Source organism: Antennarius striatus, chromosome 11, assembly GCF_040054535.1.
Source record: "Antennarius striatus isolate MH-2024 chromosome 11, ASM4005453v1, whole genome shotgun sequence".
Classification (NCBI taxonomy): domain Eukaryota; kingdom Metazoa; phylum Chordata; class Actinopteri; order Lophiiformes; family Antennariidae; genus Antennarius; species Antennarius striatus.
In genome coordinates, this window is record NC_090786.1 from 9,931,944 (window position 1) to 9,952,460 (window position 20,517).

The 20,517-nt window shown below is 39.3% G+C and overlaps 1 protein-coding gene across 3 annotated transcripts; it reads left to right on the plus strand.

Moving 5' to 3' along the window:
* The first annotated feature begins 794 nt into the window (after window positions 1-794).
* slka (STE20-like kinase a) lies at window positions 795-20,489 on the plus strand. Of its 3 annotated transcripts, none has more exons than XM_068327092.1 (19): window positions 795-1,383; window positions 4,078-4,242; window positions 6,450-6,498; window positions 7,050-7,199; window positions 9,130-9,202; window positions 9,605-9,799; window positions 10,033-10,114; window positions 10,333-10,467; window positions 10,615-11,802; window positions 11,893-12,023; window positions 12,374-12,497; window positions 12,802-12,981; window positions 14,480-14,572; window positions 16,650-16,779; window positions 17,122-17,246; window positions 17,340-17,534; window positions 17,942-18,067; window positions 18,371-18,484; window positions 18,632-20,489. In XM_068327092.1, the coding sequence occupies exons 1-19, from the start codon at window positions 1,234-1,236 to the stop codon at window positions 18,776-18,778; spliced, it is 3,552 nt and encodes a 1,183-aa protein (XP_068183193.1). In that variant the 5' UTR covers window positions 795-1,233; the 3' UTR covers window positions 18,779-20,489. The 3 variants fall into 3 exon arrangements, with proteins under 3 accessions (XP_068183193.1, XP_068183194.1, XP_068183195.1); XM_068327093.1 differs by lacking the exon at window positions 14,480-14,572 and adding an exon at window positions 15,611-15,682; XM_068327094.1 differs by lacking the exon at window positions 14,480-14,572.
* Window positions 20,490-20,517: the final 28 nt, after the last annotated feature.

Sequence of the window (20,517 nt, forward strand, 5' to 3'; positions counted from 1 at the left end):
CTCTGTTGACCTCTGTGTTTCTGCTGGAAGTATGCCCGGGTGCTTTTATAACGACCCACTTTTGCTATGAATTCTGAAAATAATAGTAAAACAAGACTTATTTCTACGGTTAGGTTAAACCAGGTTTTGGGGATATTCATGATCAGTGAATGTATATTTGGAATGAAATGGGCTGATGAGTTAGTTCCCCACCGTAGCTGTACAAGTAACTAATATGGGCCAGTGTGAGGTAAACAGCTTCGACCGTTCATTGCCCGCGTCATAACGGGAGCCTAACACGCATGCGCGGAAGGGCCGAGGGGCTGAACCACCTAGCACGTCCTGCTAAGAAGATTCAGGAAACAGATAGGGCTCACTAAGTGAGTCAAGCTACCAGTGGTAGACAAGATCAAAGCGGAAATAACGCCTTCAAACTAAAAGCATTGTTACGGCAACCGATAACAATATAAATAGACCCACACGCATATGTAATGACGGAATATTAGAATCATTGGGAAATAATTGTTTTCATTCCACAAGGCTAATGTAAGTTTGTTGTTAGGCTAGCAATGACTTCATACCAAATACTACCCAGACATATGTGCTAGGAGATTAATCCATCACAATGTAGCACATATTACCTTTAATTTTAGATCTTAAATCACAGTAGATTAATATTCTAATTGAATTTATCCTTTATACTTTGACTAATATTGAAAATGTGCCTCAATTCACGAGTCTTGGTTTTATGCTGAATTTTTTTTTAGCGGAAATACATGTATTTAAGTTCGCTAGCTTGTCGCTCGTCCGCTAACTTCTCTTTGGTCAGCCATCCGAAGCATGGGGACATCGACTGTGTTTTACTCGCCAACGTTAGCTAACTAATGGGAATGCTAAATCGGGTGTAATGACATGGTCGGAATTTGTCGCATAATTTTTAATATTGAAAACATCAGCCTTTGTGGAACGACGAACTCTTTTCCGTATTTATCCCTCAACCTCCCCGGCCAGCGTCTTGTGAGCACTGCCAGTTGCGATGTTATTATGAATAACAGCCGTCGAGTGAAGTTATAATTGACATTAGCATAGCTCAATGGCTCCAGTAGCATATTGTCTGCCTTAATTCTACGCCCGCATGCTGGTATTTTGTCAGCCCTTTCAGCTCTACATTGGTAGGAACCGCTATTTTTTCCCTAGCGGAAATAACCGAACAGAAGCTCTTCCACAGCGCAGTGGTAGTTCACGTCCGACAAGATGTCTTTCTTCAATTTCCGAAAGATATTCAAGTTGGGGCCTGATAAGAAGAAAAAACAGTATGAACATGTACATAGGGACGTTAACCCCGAAGAAATTTGGGAAATCATCGGGGAACTGGGAGACGGAGCTTTTGGGAAAGTGTTCAAGGTATGTAACAATATTACATCCGGCTTTCTATCTGAGACTTTAGACACACGCTTCCCTTGTGTTGTCATTTGCATTCGGGTCACAAGATTAAAAGGTGACGTTGAGCATGACGGCAGGGACCAAAAAATCTACAATTAGGTTTCTCTTTTGAGGTACATCTTATAATAGTGCATTTGTGTCTATAAACAATGCTTTAAGTCTTTTCCTACGTAACATTAAGAAAGAAGCTTGACTTAAGTCACACCTATAACACACCTGCTCAGGGTATCAGAAGCATTTTGCAACTGGGTGTTTAGTAAAGGGAGCAGCATTATCAGGTTATGGCTTTGCCATATGTTTGGAGTCAGTAAGAGTTTAAGGAATATTAAAGAAGTTATCCGTGTATAGTCCAAGAAAGAGACAAGAAGACATGCACCGATCCCCCCCCCCCCAAAAAAATGAAAAACCCAGAAAAGGCAAGAGAAACTAGTTTAGTTCATGCCATCCATCCACAGATGAATAGGGGAATGTAAAATTTGGTATGATGTGAACACGTCATGTTGGTATGATGTGAACACGCCCTGAGCAGGTGTGTTATAGGTGTTGTTCACCTATACATGCATATTATGCCCATCTTTACATCAGTACAGTATAATTAGAATATAAAGAAAGCCTATTATCAATATTTTGGGTTGTTTTGCACATAATGATCGCAAAGATAGTTTGAGGTATTTGATACTATCATATGATACTATCATATGACAAAGCGATTCATTGCTTTGTGAACATCACCTGTAGTCTCTGCCAGTTGACACGCCTCGCCAGGTTACCTTTGTGCAAATTTATATCAGCCTGAGAACACCCTTTTGAAAGGCCAATAAATAACTGAACAACAGTCAATTTTGATCACGTGATTTTGAACATACAAAAAACAAGTAAAAAATGGAAGACAGCGATTAGCAGACACTAAATTGGTTGAGTTGAAATTATTTTCAAATATGGCCCCACCTCAGTACAGGTTTCTTTTTATTGCTGCAACCACAGTTGAACATCTTTCTCTCTGTCTCACTCTTCCTCTCTCTTTGTGTGTGTGTGTCTGTGTGTCTGTGTGTGTGTGTGTAACATGTATTTCCTCTTCCTGTAAATCTTGTGACCCAATAATGCAGGAGATTGCTACAAAATTAAATTTCTTGAAATATAAGTAAGTACAGAATATAAATCTAAATAACAAAAGTCAGAGGAAAGTTTGGTGTACAGTGTGTATATGAAAACAGAGGGACTGGTAGGGTGTTGGCTTTCATCAGGTCATATTGCTGTCAACTCAAATTACATATTTAGTCATTTATTTCACAGGCTCTTGATGGCTACCACTATTGGGTGTGGTGACAAAAAAAAATGCAAGCATAGCATAAATCAGCTAAGGGTGTGAAGGAGTCCTGAACTCTTAATCATTGCAACGGAGAGTCTTTAAAAAATAAAATAAAATCATTCATTATAGAAATCAAAATCCCTCTTCTTAACTCACGCCCCTTGTCAGACCACAGCTTTAGATTGTAATAAGCATCTTATTACAAGAAAGACAAAATAATTCAGTCCATCTGTCAAATACTCTGTCTGTGCATTCTATCTTGAATGGTCAGAAGTGTATTGTTAGACAGATTAAATGATTTGCTAGGATTAGTAGCTCATATTCTAAATTGCAAGATTATTGTTATTTGCACATCCCCAATGTTCTCATGAAATCCCTCAAATCCAATCACTGTTTTGTCAAAAATTGAATTTTAACAAAAGGCCACATACCACACACAGCGCCCAATGACAGAAATATAAAACTGCCATCTACATCAGGAAGCTAATGTTGAATAAGCACACATGCAGTATTAGAGATGGCCTGTGATAGATATGCATTGGCTGGTACAAAGTCATAACAGAGGGAGTTTGTCAGGTCAGAACTGTATAACTAAAGGGTGTGACACCTTTTGCAGTATTTGGTACTAACACTCCCTTTTCTCTTAACTACCAAAGAATGGATCTGTGTTTGTAAACATTAAGTCTCAAAACTGGCTTTAAATAACTTGTCAGCTATTTGTTTGATGGAGTGTGTGCTATTGTTTTCTTCATTGCAGCAGAATTGGGAGTGACAATGTTGGTGGAAATGCTAATAATATACTGGAGCCTAACATAATCATCAGAGTGGGAAACCTCACTTCCACTGAACGTTCTTGATTGACTTTTATAAGATACTGTATAGAAACATAAAAGGATAGAAGAAGAGATGAAAAAGGAGAGGAAGAAATGAGCAAGCATGATTGTTTGTTAAAGTGTGTCAGGTGGTATGGGGGGGTATTGTATTTTAAAAAAAGGCTGCTGTGTATTTTCTGCACTGTTTTTTTTGCTTTTCAATGTAATATAATGTGTTATGGCACAGTATTGATGGAATGCACGTTTAGAGGTTATGAACTACGTCAATCTATTGCATGTTGTAGTGTTTATTGCTATATTGAATGTCTTTTGTCTTATATGAAATTGTGAAGGTTGTTAGCTGTTCTTTCACAATTGTTTCTGGGCACAGTTATATGTTCTGCTGACTGTTCTGAAAGCCAACCAATAAGCTCAGATTTATATCTAACAGGATACCCAATTGATGCAAGCCTTCGCTTTGTACAATATGTTTCATATTTAATATACTTTGTATTGTGTTTATGTTGCTTTCAGGCCCAGAACAAACAGAATGGGACCCTTGCTGCTGCCAAAGTTATTGACACAAAGACAGAGGATGAGTTGGAAGACTACATGGTCGAAATTGAAATTTTGGCATCATGCAACCACCATCACATTGTCAAACTGCTGGATGCCTTTTATTTTGAAGGCAAACTTTGGGTAAGTAAGCCTGCTGAGGAGAACTGATCTCTGACTTTGTGTGCGTGTCTGTTGATTTTAAGCCAAGGAGGCACAGAGTCCATGAACTAGTCATGCACGGAAACACCAGTTCACCACAAACCAGTGTTTATGATGTTTCTCAGAGGCTAATAGCAGTGTATTTTCTCCCTGGGACCTGATGTTTGTAAGAGAATAGGATTGCATTGACTGTTGCATGATTGCCTCACTTCCTAGTATTCATCAATAATATTGTGGATAAAATACATTATTTGTGTCAAGTAAATTATGTTTCGGCATTGTAACAACCGGAGCCCCATATGAATCTTAAAAAAGTGAATGTATTTCTCCCATAGTGGCAAAAATGTACAACTGTACCATTTTAAAAGGATCCTAGCATATTTTTCAGATTTAACTATTTTACTGTGAGCACAGAGATGACAGTTGACTCCCAGTGAAGTTATAATACATAGTCAGTAGCTTTCATTCTGTGTGCAGTAAAAGGTCCCAGAACAATTAGGTTCAGGCAGGTAGTGTCATGTGTCCGTCCCTTGTGGACTGGCCACATCTACGGCATAAAAATGGAGTGGTTTTAGTGGCCGGAGAAAGTGCCTGTGAATAATTCAGAGCTGCAGACAGGTTGTCCCTTTGGTCCTGTCTTAAAGGACTTGATGAATGTATAATTGCCTCTGCTTTGCATGTGTTTGGTTGAGTTAATCTATTCCTTATTTTTCTGCAAAGGATTTATCAAGGAAAATATGCCGGAAAGGGATGATATTAAATTGCTTGAATTCTGGTCCATTTAACTTGGAATTACAATCAACATTACAATTGATTTATGCACATGTGTCACACCTGCTAGAATACTAATGATGTAAATTAAACAAAAGAAGGTGTCATGAAGCACAGAGCAGCAACTTCATTGTTCCTCTTTATTTTATGTCGCTGAACAGATTCGGTATCATTGCTCAGTTGTAGCTTTGATTGATTTTTGTCTATCATCTGATACCATGAGTTACAGCTCTGCCCTTTCCAATAAACATGAAGTGATTGTTGGATACATTACGTCAGTTATTATAAATTAGGTTAGGAGCTGCTCAGTGTTACATGTCAGAAACAGCAAGAAGGAAGTTTCTTCTTTACTTCTAATACATTGTAGAGATAACCAGTGAATCCATAGTTATTAATCTTACTACCAGACGGCAGGTTATTTGTTTTAATCTCCTCAGAGGATTTGTTGGAAGCACTTCTGTTGAACTTTACGTCAAAATGATCTGGTCTAGTCGCCACGGCTATATGTTGTTTATTATTGTAAGATACATATTCACCCATACCATGGTCATATGCTTCTCAAAGAAGTTGAAGGCATTAGTGAAACATTACATATATTTTGCAGGTCTCAAATGGACACAGATGTTTTCTTGTACTTTGTGTGTGTGTATTATATGTGTATTATATATATATATGTGTGTGTGTGTGTGTGTGTGTGTGTGTGTGTGTGTGTGTGTGTGTGTGTGTGTGTGTGTGTCCATCCAACATGAAGTCATTGATCCATTCTGCCTTGGATCAATGGTTCAGTATGGTGGTGGTGGAGTGTGGATTGTATTTTCTTGCCATACATTGGGCCCCTTTGTACCAATTGAGCATAATTTAAATGCTGCAGTATTGTTGCTGACCATGTCCATCCCCTTATGACCACAGTGTGTCCATCCTCTGATGGATACTTCCAGCAGGACAATGCACCAGGGCCCAAAGCTCATATCGTTTCAAACTGGTTTCTTGGAACATGACAATGAGCTCACTGTACTCCAGTGGCCATCGAGTCACCAGATCTCAATTCAATAGACCACCATTGGGATGTGGTGTAACAGGAGATTCACGTCACAGATGAGCAGCCAACATATCTGCAGCGACTGGGTGACCAGAAAATTGGGCACTGTTCCTACTGATGTTTATATCTAACAGACATGTAAATACTGTGTGTAATTAGACCGGATCTGTCAATAGCTGGTGTCTGATCAGGTGGCTGCTTGGACTGTCTCCCCAGCATAATCAGTAACTTATGCTATAAAATATAATGGGATTTTCCATGACTGCTTGAAAGGTTTAGTTGTTAACCTACTGTATTTTTCATGTAAGTGATCTTAAAGCTAATTAGGAATATGTTTACACTACCGTTTGTTATTTCTCCACTTTGTTCTCTCTTTCAGATTCTGATTGAGTTCTGTGCAGGTGGTGCTGTTGATGCCATCATGCTGGGTAAGTCCCTCTTTCGTGAAGGAAACGGAAAGTTATTATGAAGAGCTGGAGCTTTTTACTCTGCTCCATCCTCAAGTGCCAACTGTTTTTATTCCATTCAGAAGCCTCCTGTGTGGGATTTTTTCCCCTCCTTTCTCCCGTTGAAGAAACCATTCCAACTGTGTAATTATTGTAGCTCAGATTTCAAGGAGTGGTTAGTCCACTTCTAGCGCATGCAGATTGTTTTTTTCGACCTCAAACACCTCACGGCATTTTCATCTGAAGGGATTACTATGACAAATAAGACACTAATTGTTTTGCTGTGCTGTTGATACATTCTACTCAATTGACTCACCCAGTATAAAATTTTTACCTCAGATTTTTCCATATTTGCTGCCTGGTGTTAGGGTTCATTTTTATCCTTCATTTAGTATTTTATAGAGTCAGACCACTACTGTATACTTACTGATGGGAACAGAGTTTCCCAGTATGGGTATTAAAAGTGCCCCACAAAAACTGCAACAACAACAAATGATCTTCCACTTATTAATGGTGTATGTGTTTATTTACAGAACTGGAGAGACCTCTCACGGAGCCCCAGATCCGTGTGGTGTGTAGGCAAACCTTGGAGGCCTTGATTTACCTCCACGAGAATAAGATCATCCACAGAGATTTGAAAGCTGGGAACATTCTTCTCTCTTTGGACGGAGAAGTAAAACTGGGTAAAATCTCCTTTTGTGCTGCTGTTTTTCTCACCATAATATTTGACTGAATGTGAAGGATTATTCAGCAAGGAAAGATCAGTCATGTTACAGCTAAGCACACTTTAGGGTACTCACTTACGAGTGCAGTACAGAACAATGGCTTATTCACTGTGGATTTTCTCTTTTAAATATGCATCTTTGATTAACCCTTCTTGTGGGGCTAATAGCCTTAAAAAGCAAATTTATGAAGTCAGTTGTGGATTCCTTTGCTTAATATGGTAAGTTGCTAAGAAATAGTGGTGATTTAGGCCGTGGTGGTAAATGCAGCTGCAGTGTTGCACTTGCTCCAGCATCTCCAGTTTCGACATGAAAAGCAGCACCATCTCTGACCACTATTTGGTCATTGCCACTATGTCTTCCAGGAGCATTTCTGTGATCACTGCTTACCTACCTTCGGGGAGTGCTTTTTGTTTTTCATCAACCTTTAAGGAGGTGACAAATTCCAATATGTGTTCATGAGACATATTTTTGTTTACCATGGATAAACACAATTTCCCCCCCCCACATGTGGCTTACTTCCACATCAAGGTTAGCTTACTGCTCCTTGCCATTAGGCTCAAAACAAAATGTAGGGATGAAGCATTTATTTATGACGTTGTATTGTGTATATAAAATCAATTCAAAGTTATGTGTAGGTATCGCAAGCAGTCAAGTCTAGAAAGAATTTATTATGAAGACACACACACCATTCTTCCATCTGGCATTAATCCCGGGATGACTAGCAAATAAGGCTTTTTTTACAGAAGCTCAGGAACAACAGATGGAAGACGTTAAATATCTATGACTGATTAATAATTATTGTGATAATCATATGTGGTGTTATAGCTTTCTCCATGAGTAAAAGAACACACTCTCACACACAAAAGTGTGATGACCATAATGAGTTCAACCCCGTGGTGAAAGTCACATGGCTCTAGTATTGTGGTAATGCGGTTATTGACACAGCCGTGGTGGTGAGAAGTATCAAGCTTTTATATATGACTGAACCTAGAATGAGAAGTTTATGCAGGAAGTTAAAAAAAAGCCTTGAGACAGAAGGGTTTTTTTGCTTTTTTTAAATTTAATTTTATTTAATTTTATTTATTTTTTTGGACTCTGTTTATGGCCGGGAGTTGGTGATGTATTGAATTGGTTGCATAATATTCTACAAGTAAAAGTATCCATGTTGCTGTTGCACCATCCCCTCACTGTATGCTCACTGATGATTCATGGTCTGTAAGCAGAATGTCAAGACAGCCTGGTACAACAATAATTATTAAGCAGTCAGTAGGGACATAATAATGGCTCTCTTTTCCACTAATATGTGCATACTGTCAACTATGTGAAAAAACGTGCAGGCTGAAATAGATGAATAGGTGACAGAATTGCTAGCAGAGAACATGGACTTTTTCCAGTTAGGGGTGTCATATTTGAAAGCATGAAGCATTATTTCAGACAGAATTCTGCTGAAGAAATGCTTTATATTTGTTTAAATGTAATATATTTTTTATTATATTACTTTACATTAACTCATTTGCTGCCAGCAGATTTTCTCTGACGCTCCGGACATTTATCAGTGTTTTCTTTCTGCTCTTGACTGTTCGCGACGCTTTGCTCAAAGTGACACTGTGTTCACCCAAGACTCACCTAAGCTGCCTCTACTTTTCCGTCTTCCTTTGATACGCCATCCTCTGTTTCGTAACTGGATCAGTCGTCATTGCACTAAATTCCATGATTAGGAGCCTGATTTTGACTTTCAAGCTCCTCCAGACTGTCCCCCAGCTCTCCCTGTTATGAAACATAATTTACTTTTGTAGACGTCATTGGTAGCCAGTGAGTTAAATATCATAAGATAATGCAATTTAGTTGTATGAATTGGTGACCACTGTAATTCATTTTATATTTTCAGCGGATTTCGGGGTGTCCGCTAAAAACACGAAGACGTTACAGAGAAGAGACTCGTTTATTGGCACTCCATATTGGTGAGTCCTGTAGGCCGACAACCCTTTGTGTGTGTCCCAAAGTAGGGGATGTTTATTACTGGCTCTCTCTGTCTCTCGCACTCACTCTCCCTCTCCCTGTGTGTGTGTGCGTGTGTGTACGTGTGTGGGCCAAAAGCTGTCATGGACTATGGGTTAACAAAAAAACACTCCATTCAACAGTTTTTGCTGCCCTCTGAAATTCGATGACTTCAGGGTAAAATCCTCGAGAGCTTTCCTGTCATTCACATTCCAGAATAAAATACATACACAAAGTACTCTACTTTCTCTTACTTGATCTTTAGGAATCAAAAACATTTCCAGCAACTTGCCTGAATGCAAACATGAAATTCTAATCAAAATTGGCCTGCTAATTGCAAATCCCCTAATATCTCGTTTTTGCAGGATGGCTCCGGAGGTGGTAATGTGTGAAACTTCCAAGGATCGCCCGTATGACTACAAGGCTGATATCTGGTCCCTCGGGGTAACCCTAATAGAGCTGGCACAGATTGAGCCACCCAACCACGAGATGAATCCCATGAGAGTGCTGCTGAAAATAGCCAAGTCTGAGCCACCGACCCTCATGCAACCCTCTCGCTGGTGAGATGGTGTTTTGGTGATAACAAGAGGAGAGGTGGTGTTGGAATGTTTCTGAATTGGCGATAGAGTTATGTTGACTGTTTAATGTGTGAAAGCTTTGCTAGTTGTTACTGCATAACCTAAAGGCCAAGGGGCCATGGATAAGTATTCATTTTCTTCCACTAAAATGCTCCTTTGGATATACTCTGGTGTTTTCTCAGCACAATGACATTTTTGTTGTTTATTTTTGAAAGGTCACCAGAATTCAGTGACTTTCTGCGGAAAGCACTCGATAAGAATGTGGACAATAGGTGGAGCTCCATTCAGCTTCTACAGGTCAGCTGCCTTACTTCATTCACAGTTTATATACAGTAAATATACAGTACATACATATACAGTACATAATGTATCCCAAATAAAGTGTAAGTACAGATAAAGGAACCTGAGTGTCCTAAATTCCTGTTTTATGCATTCTTGAATTGGAGTTTGTTTAAATATGTGAATGTTCAAGGTTTCCATTCCATTTTGATGACTTGTGTTTCTTTCCACATAAGCACCCCTTCGTCACGAGTGTTACTGACAGCAAACCTCTAAGAGAACTGATTGCAGAGGCCAAAGCTGAAGTCACAGAGGAGATTGAGGATAGCAAAGAGGAGGAGGAGGAGGAAGAAGAGCCTGATACACCTGTGGTATGCATTTTTACTGGTTTAATTCATTCACAATAATTTCTTTTGAAGCGCTAAGTTTTTTTGACATCTCCTGTAAGACTAAACTGTTCACCAATTGATCCTGTACTAAGGGTATAATATAATGTCTGTATTTTATGTTTTACTCAGGCTGCTCCTGGGCACAATCGAGAACCATCAGATGCCAGTATGACCAGCTCAGAGGATTGCAAGGTCCTTCCAATTCCGTCCACCGTGGAATCTGTTACAGATAAGACAGAGGTCAGTCCTGCTGAGGACCAGACCAGTGATAAGCTCTCTGATGAAGGATTTGGAACAAGTGAGATAGACAAGACTGAAGAGGAGAAACACGAAGAGGTGTCTGATGCCAGTAATGAAGATCTTGTATCTGGGCTAATGGAGCCCACCAAGGATTTGATTGCTCAAGGTCCTAAAGAATCTAAACCACAAGATGGTCAACTGAAAGAGATTCCTGCAGATACAGCAGAGTCTCAGAAACTCCTAACGGATGGTCAAGAAATGGAGAAGGAACACAAAGATGTTCAAGAGGAGAAGAGAGAAGATGAATCTGCCCAAGAAATAGAATCAAGAGAGCAGAAGGAGATGAAAGACAAGGAAGTGAAAGAAGAAGGTACAGAAGGATTACAAGAGCAACATGAAATAACACTAGAACCTGAGTCCACACCAGGAGAAGTGGTACAAGATGAAGAAGAAAACAAAGAAACAGTTCAAGAGATGTCTCAATATGATGTGTCAGAGACCAGAATCAAGGAAGCAGCTAGTGGCACTGATATAAACACAGAGAACGTAGAGTTAAGTGACTCAAACAGAAATGAAGATACAGACACAAAGTCAAGCGCAGATGAGTCCCATCCTGAGCTTTTGTTGAAGAAGGAGGCCTTAGAAAGTCAGCAAGAGGAGAAGCCTCAGGCTGAGACCCTTGAGGAGGCAGAACAGTCTGATCATCTCCTCAAAGAAAATGTTGAAGTGGAGGAAAAGCCACCAGCTGAATCCATAGAGGTAGTTAGTAATGAAGTCAAAGACACTTCTGAGGAGTCAGAAGTGGTTCCATGTAAAGATGTCTCTTTAAAGAAAGATGAAGAAAAAGCTACCTGTGCAGATGAGAACACTTCCCAAGATGTGGTTCCTGTCCCAGAGAGTGAAATGGAATCAGAAAGAAAGACTGAGCATGGAAGCCCTGCTGTGATCAAGTCTGATTTGGAGAAGGATTCTGATTCTGGAAGCAGTTCAGCTGCTGACAGCAACAGTCTTGACCTAAATCTTTCTATCTCTAGTTTTCTGTCCAAGAGCAAAGAAGGGGTCTCTGTGTCTATGCAGGTAATGCAGCATGTTTCTCACTTACAACAGTTGTTTGTACAATAGTTTGCTGATCTTTTGTGCACCCAAATCATCGTGATTCCATTTTAGGAGGCCAAACGTCAGAAGAAGACACTGAAGAAGACGCGCAAGTTCATGGTGGATGGTGTGGAAGTCAGTGTGACCACTTCAAAGATAGTGACTGATAATGACACTAAAAATGAAGAGATGCGCTTCCTGAGGTACGTTTGCTTGCAGTCTTCCTACCATTCAGGTGGTCATACTATGAGATATGACCTATTTAACCTGCACAGCTTTTTAGATATGCTAGATGGGTTATCTACAGTTTTGAATACTGCATTATGTTACTTGGATCTCCCATGTTGTCTTTAAAACACATGAAACATGATACTTTGAATGTTTGCAGTGTTCTCTGTCTATTTCCAATTGAGTTCACGACATCATGCCATTAAAAATGGCAATTAAATCATTTTAATCTCCATTTGCAATTTGTTGATATTGTGGATAAAATCCCATTTCATCAATAACATGTGACTTGAGATAATATAGTGATGGTTTGTGGTTTCCACAGACGACAAGAGTTGAGAGAGCTGCGTCTCCTGCAGAAGGAGGAGCAGAGGGCACAGCAGCAGCTGAGCAACAAGTTGCAACAGCAGAGAGAGCACATCTATCGGCGCTTTGAACAGGAAACTGCTGTGAGTCAACCTATTTCAACTGTAATGGTTTTTTTCTTCCCTTTGGCCAACTACAATGAAGATGCTAAATCTGAAAGATGAGCTGAAATGAAGTGGGTATCACACATGATTTATCATCAGTCTGTCACCTGAAAATAAAGCACATAAAATTCTTTCAGTTATTCTTCTGGTCCCCTCGAAACAGTAACAAATTAAGTTGTATCACTTCATATATTTTATAACATTTTCTTGCATCTCATCAGACTGATGTTTGTACCAAAATAAAAAAGCATTAATTCATATTGGTTTTATTTTCTCAATGCAGGCTAAAAAGCGTCAGTATGACCAAGAGGTGGAAAATCTGGAGAAGAAGCAGAAGCAGACCATCGAGCGACTGGAACAGGATCATACCAGTCGTCTTCGAGATGAAGCCAAACGCATCAAAGCGGATCAGGACAAGGAGCTCTCCAAGTTCCAAAACATGCTGAAGAACCGGAAGAAAGAGGTATGGTTATGCATGCTCGTCTCTGCATGGAATTGCCTGTTGTGAGCTGATTCATTAGGTCTTTATTAGGGAATCTTGGGGTCATGAACATTTAGGTACCATGGATATACGCTGTTCATTCATGCATGCTTTTAACAGCTTAGCTGAATTTACGCTTGGCTGTTTCGTACTGGGCTCTGTCTAGTGTCGTGTGTGTAAATGATAACAACAAACAGGCTGTGCTGTCTCTCTACTAGATGCTGGTAGCTCCATGTTGTTGGCGTATCCATAATTCATCAGCCTTGGGGCTTTTGATTTCCTTCTAAGTAATTCCATGCTATTTAGTCTTTTAGAGGACTGGAAATTTCTGTCTCATGCTACATATTAAACATATGTAATGTACTTAAAACACACTTTGTCTTTTCCTTCTTCTTTGCTTGACATGGTTTATAATTATTTTGAGTGTGCTTTCAATTGCGTGTCACAATCCCTCCGTGATTGTTGTGTAGCTCAAAATTTGCCACTGGGTCTGTTTTTTTGCTTTTGTGTTAGTCTGTACAAGTTGGTTGCTGGGGTTAAGCCGGCGCAAAAAGTTTCAAGCTGGTTTTACATGTGGTTGCTTTAGCTTCAGTCATCAGCTTTGTAGTCTTGTAGATATTTAGCTATAGAACTGTAAGCTGTTGTCTATTACTAATAGTGTGTATTTTCTTTTATTTGAAGTGTTTCATTCTCTCAAAATGTACTGTTGTTGTGTATTTAACTAACTGTGTCTCTTGTGTGAGTGTGTGTGTGTGTGGTGACTTTGGTCATGGGATGGCCGACTTGCTGTTGGTGGAGGTGTTTCTTTGGGGAATAACAGAAGACATTAACAGAGTAACTGACCTGGAATCACCTTTAATGTGCACATTCAAAATATTTGTCCATTTCATTAAAAAGCCACCAGTGCATTTCTTTACAATAAAAGGTATAAAGAATCACGTAAACTCAGTATGTTATCAATATTGCAGAGTTATACCCAAACATGCTGAACACTGGTTTCGTTGAATAAAAGGAGATATTGTACTTCCAGTAATTAATGCTAAAAAGTAATTGTGAGATGATTCCAACTTGGTTACTCATCCACATTTCGTGAGGATAAGTATTTATCTTCATGGCTGTGATACTCAATTCCATGCAATGAAACCCTGCGGGAACTGATTCTGACGCTAACATTTTCTGCAATATACCAGTCAAGTTGTTATGATGAGAAACTCGTGACTTGACTGAGAAACTTGTCCCATTCAAACAAACCGTGCTGATACGCTCTCAAAAGTTGTTAATCAATAACTCTGATTGACTCATTAAAAGGATCATTAAATTCAGGTTATGGGATCTAAGCATGCTGACTTCAGATGGTGGCTGGATGCGGTATCTATTCTCTCAAAGTGGGCGGTGCATGGGTTCTACTGTTTTTAGCCAGCTTCTCTAGATGTTTTCAAAGAATGTACGACATCCATCAGTTTCTGCGCACACACTGTAGGTCAAACAGGAAGTTGGACAGTCTCCTAAACACTTGCGAAAAGAGCTCATGAAACGCTTAAAGGAGGACCTATCACTCCTCAAGACTGCAGAGGTAAACCGCCACCTGCTGTCATTTTTTTCGCCAAAGACTACCCTTTGTTTCCTCCTTTCTCCTTTTTTCCATAAAATCTATATCTAGTATCTATGAACACAATAATGAAGACTTGCTGTGTCCATAATCGATCATTATTTGAGGGTTAGTGCATTTTAAGGTTATGACACATTATGTAATATTTAAATACATCTGAGTTACGGGACTATTAAAGTGTGATGGTATTAAGACGTGACCACCTTAAATGTCAATAAATTTGTAGAATCATCTTATGGTGCTGGATTTACAGAACTGTTCCATCAGTGTAAGGCTAATCAATGTAATATGTATTCATGTCTCGGCATTTACCAAAAGGTGTTATTAGTCGGCATCCAGAAACTTTGATAAATGATTTATTGATTATTTTTAAAAGTTGTCTGGTTCTGATATTTAATGTTTATGACTTCTTAAACTTTTGGTTGTCATGAATTCATCTTATGAGGAAAGTGAATGTATTTTGTTTTAGCCAATTTGTTACACAAATAATTGTGATTATGTTTGGACTTTTTCACAAATATCTGACATCTATCTTACTCTCACACATCCTATTCAAATGATAAGTGAGTCATCCTGGAAAGGCATTCTGTTTTTGAAAAGGTTACTTTCAGATTATTAACACTCGTTCTGCCTTTTGCATGGAATGTAGGAAGTAACTCAAATAACCTAAATCCTTTGCAAACTAAACTCACTTAAACTAAACTCAAGGGCTGGAATTACGATTTGCTTTCAAGCATGACATTAATAACAAATTAACTGGCTCCCTCCTAATATTTACTCAGAACTTTGCTATGTGCTCTAAATTGGCTGATATTCCCAAGGTGGAAAGCGCCATCTCTTAGGAAGAAGTTTATTTAGGAAGAAGTTTATGTGTGTGTGTGTGTGTGTGTGTGTGTGTGTGTGTGTCTGTGACTGTGTGTGTGCGTGTGTGTAAAACCCTCAGCCTGCTGTGTGCTATTTGTCCCTGATTAGGGCAAGTGCGCTGTGTGCTCTCCTCCGCAGGCAGTCGCCCAGGTTATGATACAGTCTTTTCAGTTGTCCTCATGCGCACTCTTCAACGCTCAGATGCAGGATGTAAGTCCCCCATCTGCCATGTTTCCTCTCCATCTTTGGCCCATACTTTGGTGTGAGCAAAGATAAATGGAAGGGTAGTTTGTGATGATTCAGTATTACTTAAAATATGACACATGTAAGCATGGGCGCTGCTCTTTTTGTGCGTGTGTTGCCATCACTGTGTTTGTGCAGTGGTTCTCTTTCTGTCCAGTCCAGTATATTTACTCCACCAGTTCACAAACGCTACAGATCCAATCTGTGTATTTTATAAACTGTAGATGATATTGGGACTGGGAGTAAACACATACAGGTGCTTGTTCCCAGAGGAGGTTTAGCCATTGATCCCAGTTTGTCCACATCTATGTCTGTGAGCTGAGGTTTGTATATAATCTTATCTTAACCTGCTAATAAAAAATAATTATAATTCTACTCAGGATTCCATCTCATACACTGAATTCTGCGTAACGTTATCAGTTACACCTTCAACAAATTGAAATAAAAGCAGTGCATAACGTTTGTAATTTTTTGCACCAACTGAGTATTTGAAAATGAAAGGAAACCGTGTAACATTTGTTTATATGTGTAAAAACAAGATCTAGTCTTAAATTTAAGATCATTTGACTCATGTAATGAGTCATACGTACTGTAGGCTGGTTCCTGGACGGTGTCGACATCACTGTTGATGTTGTCTCACATAAAATTGTGAACCTTATTCTTTGCTGAACTGTTAACTTTCTTTCTTTCTTACTCTCTTCTCCTCCATTGTGGAATGTTGTTGTCCATGATTTGAGTGTCTCCTGATTCGAGTTGATGATGTGAAATCTCAGTGCTTTGTTATACTGAACATGCTGCATTTGACTTGTTTAAACAAATATAATCTCATTTCAAGCAGTTGATATGTTTTGGTGCACTCTCTCTCTCTCTGCTGTCGCTCTGTACAACGTTTCCTCTGGCTGTTTCTCACTGCTCTTTGTCTCTGGCTGCTCAGGAGCAGGAGTTCCTGCAGAAGCAACAACAGGAGCTGGATGGAGCTCTAAAGAAAATAATTCAACAGCATAAACTGGAGATTGCCACCATTGAGAGAGATTGCCTCAACCACAAGCAGCAGCTGATGAGAGGTGGGAGATGGAGATCACAATTTCTGAAAGTGAATTTTTAAAGACAGCTACTAATAAGTGTTAATAGAGAATTTATTTTAAGCTGTTGCAGCCATTTGCAGATAATATGAAGCATTTGGTGTGTTTGATTTATTCTCAACTGACAATAGGGTTTAGGTCAGTGAACATAGAGCGTGGCATACAGACAAATTAGAATATAGATGGTCTGTTTTAGAGGACAAGTTGCAGCTTGCTGAACTTGATGACAGTGTTGCCTGTTTGTTCCCATCTTTGTCAGTGGCTAACATGAATGTGCATGCTTGGTAATTTGTACTTGTGTGTTGATGTGTATTTATCTTATAGCAAGAGAAGCAGCCATGTGGGAATTGGAAGAGCGCCACCTGCAGGAGAAGCACCAGCAGCTGAAACAACAGCTGAAAGACCAATACTTCATGCAGAGACACCAGCTGCTCAAGAGGCATGAGAAAGTAAGAGCTCGGAGGGAAAGCTACGCAGAGAAAATGTATCTTATTTAAATAACACCTCTGATATCATAAACTGTGTGCGGGGGTGTTTTGTAGGAGATGGAACAGATGCAGCGCTACAACCAGAGATTGGTAGAAGAGATGAAAAACAAACAGACTCAAGAGAGGGTTCGTCTGCCTAAGATTCAGCGCAGTGAGGCCAAGACCCGCATGGCCATGTTCAAGAAAAGCCTACGCATCACCGCCACTGCAGCCATCACCCCTGAGCAAGAGAGAGACCGGATAAAGCAGGTACAGATACCGTGGTGTCAGGATGAGGTTGCGGGACAAGCAGACATTAACTCACATGTCCTTTTGGTAATGTAAAGTCAATCTAATGGTCACACCTACTATCCATCCAATGCAAACACAGCACTGGAAATGAGCCCAACTTATCCCAGAAACATTCCATTAATCATTTCAGGCCTTCTGGCTCCGTCACTCTGTTTGTTGTAGAGCTATGCGCTGCTGTGGAGGAAATGCTAAACATCTTAAAACATCTCCGCAGCAAGTTACTGATGTAAACAGGATGTTTCCTGACCCTTCATATGTACATTTAACATAGACATTATGTAAAGCAGATACTGACAAATAATTTTTTAGCTCAGTTTTGTAAGTTGTTATGGATTTCATTACTGTTGCTTTGTTTTGTTATCCAGTTTGCTGCTCAGGAAGACAAGAGACAGAAGAATGAGAGGCTGCATCAACACCAGAAACACGAGAACCAGATGAGGGACCTGCAGCTGCAGTGTGACTCAAACATCAGGGAGCTGCAGCAGCTTCAGGTGCCACAATGCACACACAAACACACACACACACTCTCTCTCTCTCTCTGTTTCCGTCTGTCTCTCTCTCTTGACATTTTTCAGTATTGAGCTGCTTCATTGAGCTTCCTTTCTGTGTTTTGAGTAATAAAAAGGAACAATCTTCAACACCCAACTCTTAGATTGTGGATTAGTTGAGAAGATCTGAGGTTTAGAAGTGAAGTGAAGGAGAAAGGGGTCAATAAAGTTTAAATGAAAATGAGATATATGATGATACATATAGAGAACTTCTGATGTCTTTGGTATCCTTACCTTTTCACACAGAACGAGAAATGTCACCTACTGATTGAACATGAGACCCAAAAACTTAAAGAGCTGGATGAAGAGCACTGCCAGGAAATAAAGGAGTGGAGAGAGAAGCTAAGGCCCAGGAAGAAGGTATACTTAACATGCATTTGACCTTTAATCTTTTCTGTATGGTGTTATCACGTTTAATATGGAATGGCCACACACAAAAAAAAGGCCTTTTCAACAGTAGTTGTAGTGGTGTTTGACTCACTTGTTTGTCTCTGCTGCCCCCTGCAGGCGCTGGAGGAGGAGTTTACGCGGAAGCTCCAGGAGCAGGAGGTCTTCTTCAAAATGAGTGGCGAATCGGAATGCCTTAACCCCACCACCCAGAGCAGAGTATCTAAATTCTACCCCATACCAAACCTGCACAACTCTGGTTTATAGCCGTTTTTCTGACTGTTTGACAAAATTGACTTGAGTCAATTTTAGCTGTGCTCATATACTCTTCCTGGTAGAGTGGCATTATTTCCCAAACCGTTACTGATGATTATGAAAATCTCTTCACTGCTTTGGTTCTATTAATAGTGAGCATGACGTGCCTATACACCGTTCCCTCAGTTAATCGAACATTCACAGCTGGTAGGAAGAAATCCAAACTCCTTTTTTGATCATGTTAAAATTTCAATATTCTACAGTTTGTTGCTAAGGCCAACCATGCTGATTACATTTTTAAAAACACAGCCTGCTAGAGTGTGAACAATCTCCGGTGCCTCATATGTTTTCTTTTTCTGCATTTAGGTTATGACCTGTGTTTTCTACAGCTTGCAGTACATACAAAGCCTCATGGATGTCTTGCACTTGTGTAACCAATTATCTTTCTCTCACAATCACAAGGTGTGAAGATATGATACAGATTTTTTTTTTCACATAAGCAATTGAATTGATGTTGAATCTGAGATCTGTTTGTTCATATAGACCTCAGCAGTATTTGTATTACGGAAATATGCTGATGGATCTGCTGAGTCAACAGTCTGGAGTTGAAAGACTAGCTATATTAAACCTCACATTCAGTCTTTATTGTTTGTTTGAGAGTCAAAAACAACACCGTGTTGGAAACATAAGACAAAGAGTTCAAATGAGAAAGAATGTACTGAGTTGTAAGTGTTGTGCTGAGTAAGACTGTTACATGTGCACCCATAAGACATTTGATCAGATACTATGCTTCCCATGAGGAGGATTAAAAATTGTTGCTATATGTTACGGTCAATTTTCACTCCTCACCCTATTGGTTTAGTTAAACATCGAGGTGAACTGTTACTTTGTGCAGTGTGATGAAATACTTTTTATACAGAAAAACATTGCTGTACCTCCTGGGACTTATTAGCAGCAGCCTCACAGACGAATGCTTTGTTGTTAACTGTTAAGGAATGTAATGCTATTGATTTGCACTGTTTTGCCACTTGAGCTGAAGGAAAAATATGCAGTAGTAAACTGTCAATGTGTTTTTGACAGTGAAGCTCCTTTTGTCTCACCCAAGCCTATTCAAAATTCAAACTGACTGAATTGTTTCAACATTTCTGCCTGTTTTTTTTAATCTAATTATTGTACCTTCCTCCTAAAATACACTCTTATTTTATGATGTCATCTAAACGTGTATTCCTTAAGTATCAATGCTGTAGTTGCTCTTTTTGGTGAGCTTTTGGTCTTGTTGAGACCAGTGTTGTATGAAAGGTAAAGTGCTGTATGTGTAACTGTAGGAATGTTAACTTGAGAATCTGTACTTCACTTGACTTAATGAGCAAGTATTAATAGTTCAAAAAAAGACTCCTATTCCAAGGTGATAGCCTGATAGTTTATTTTTGCCATATCAGTGTCTGTTATTTTTTAGTTTTATTTCATTTATTTTTGCTGGCATCAACATTAAATAGTGTTTTGTTTGAATGCTGGATTTTTGGGGCTGTTGGAGACTATTTGTAGAAGACCCGTAGATTTTAATGATTTTTTTAAGTTACAGGATTTCATTGTGTCAATCAGTCATCATTTTACCACAGTGAACATTCTTGTTATATACATTTTTATTTCAGATCAAATGTATTTAAAACATCTTTATAAATGGACATTTTTGTTGTAAATAAAATATGGACTGGTAATTTGATGAGAGAAATTGTGTTCAATGAATCATG

Coding starts and splice junctions, on each gene's coding strand:
- slka (XM_068327092.1), top strand. CDS start 1,234: ATGTCTTTCTTCAATTTCCGAAAGATATTCAAGTTGGGGCCTGATAAG. Junction 1,384..4,077: donor CTTTTGGGAAAGTGTTCAAG/GTATGTAACAAT, acceptor TGTTGCTTTCAG/GCCCAGAACAAACAGAATGG. Junction 14,573..16,649: donor CACTCCTCAAGACTGCAGAG/GTAAACCGCCAC, acceptor CTGGCTGCTCAG/GAGCAGGAGTTCCTGCAGAA.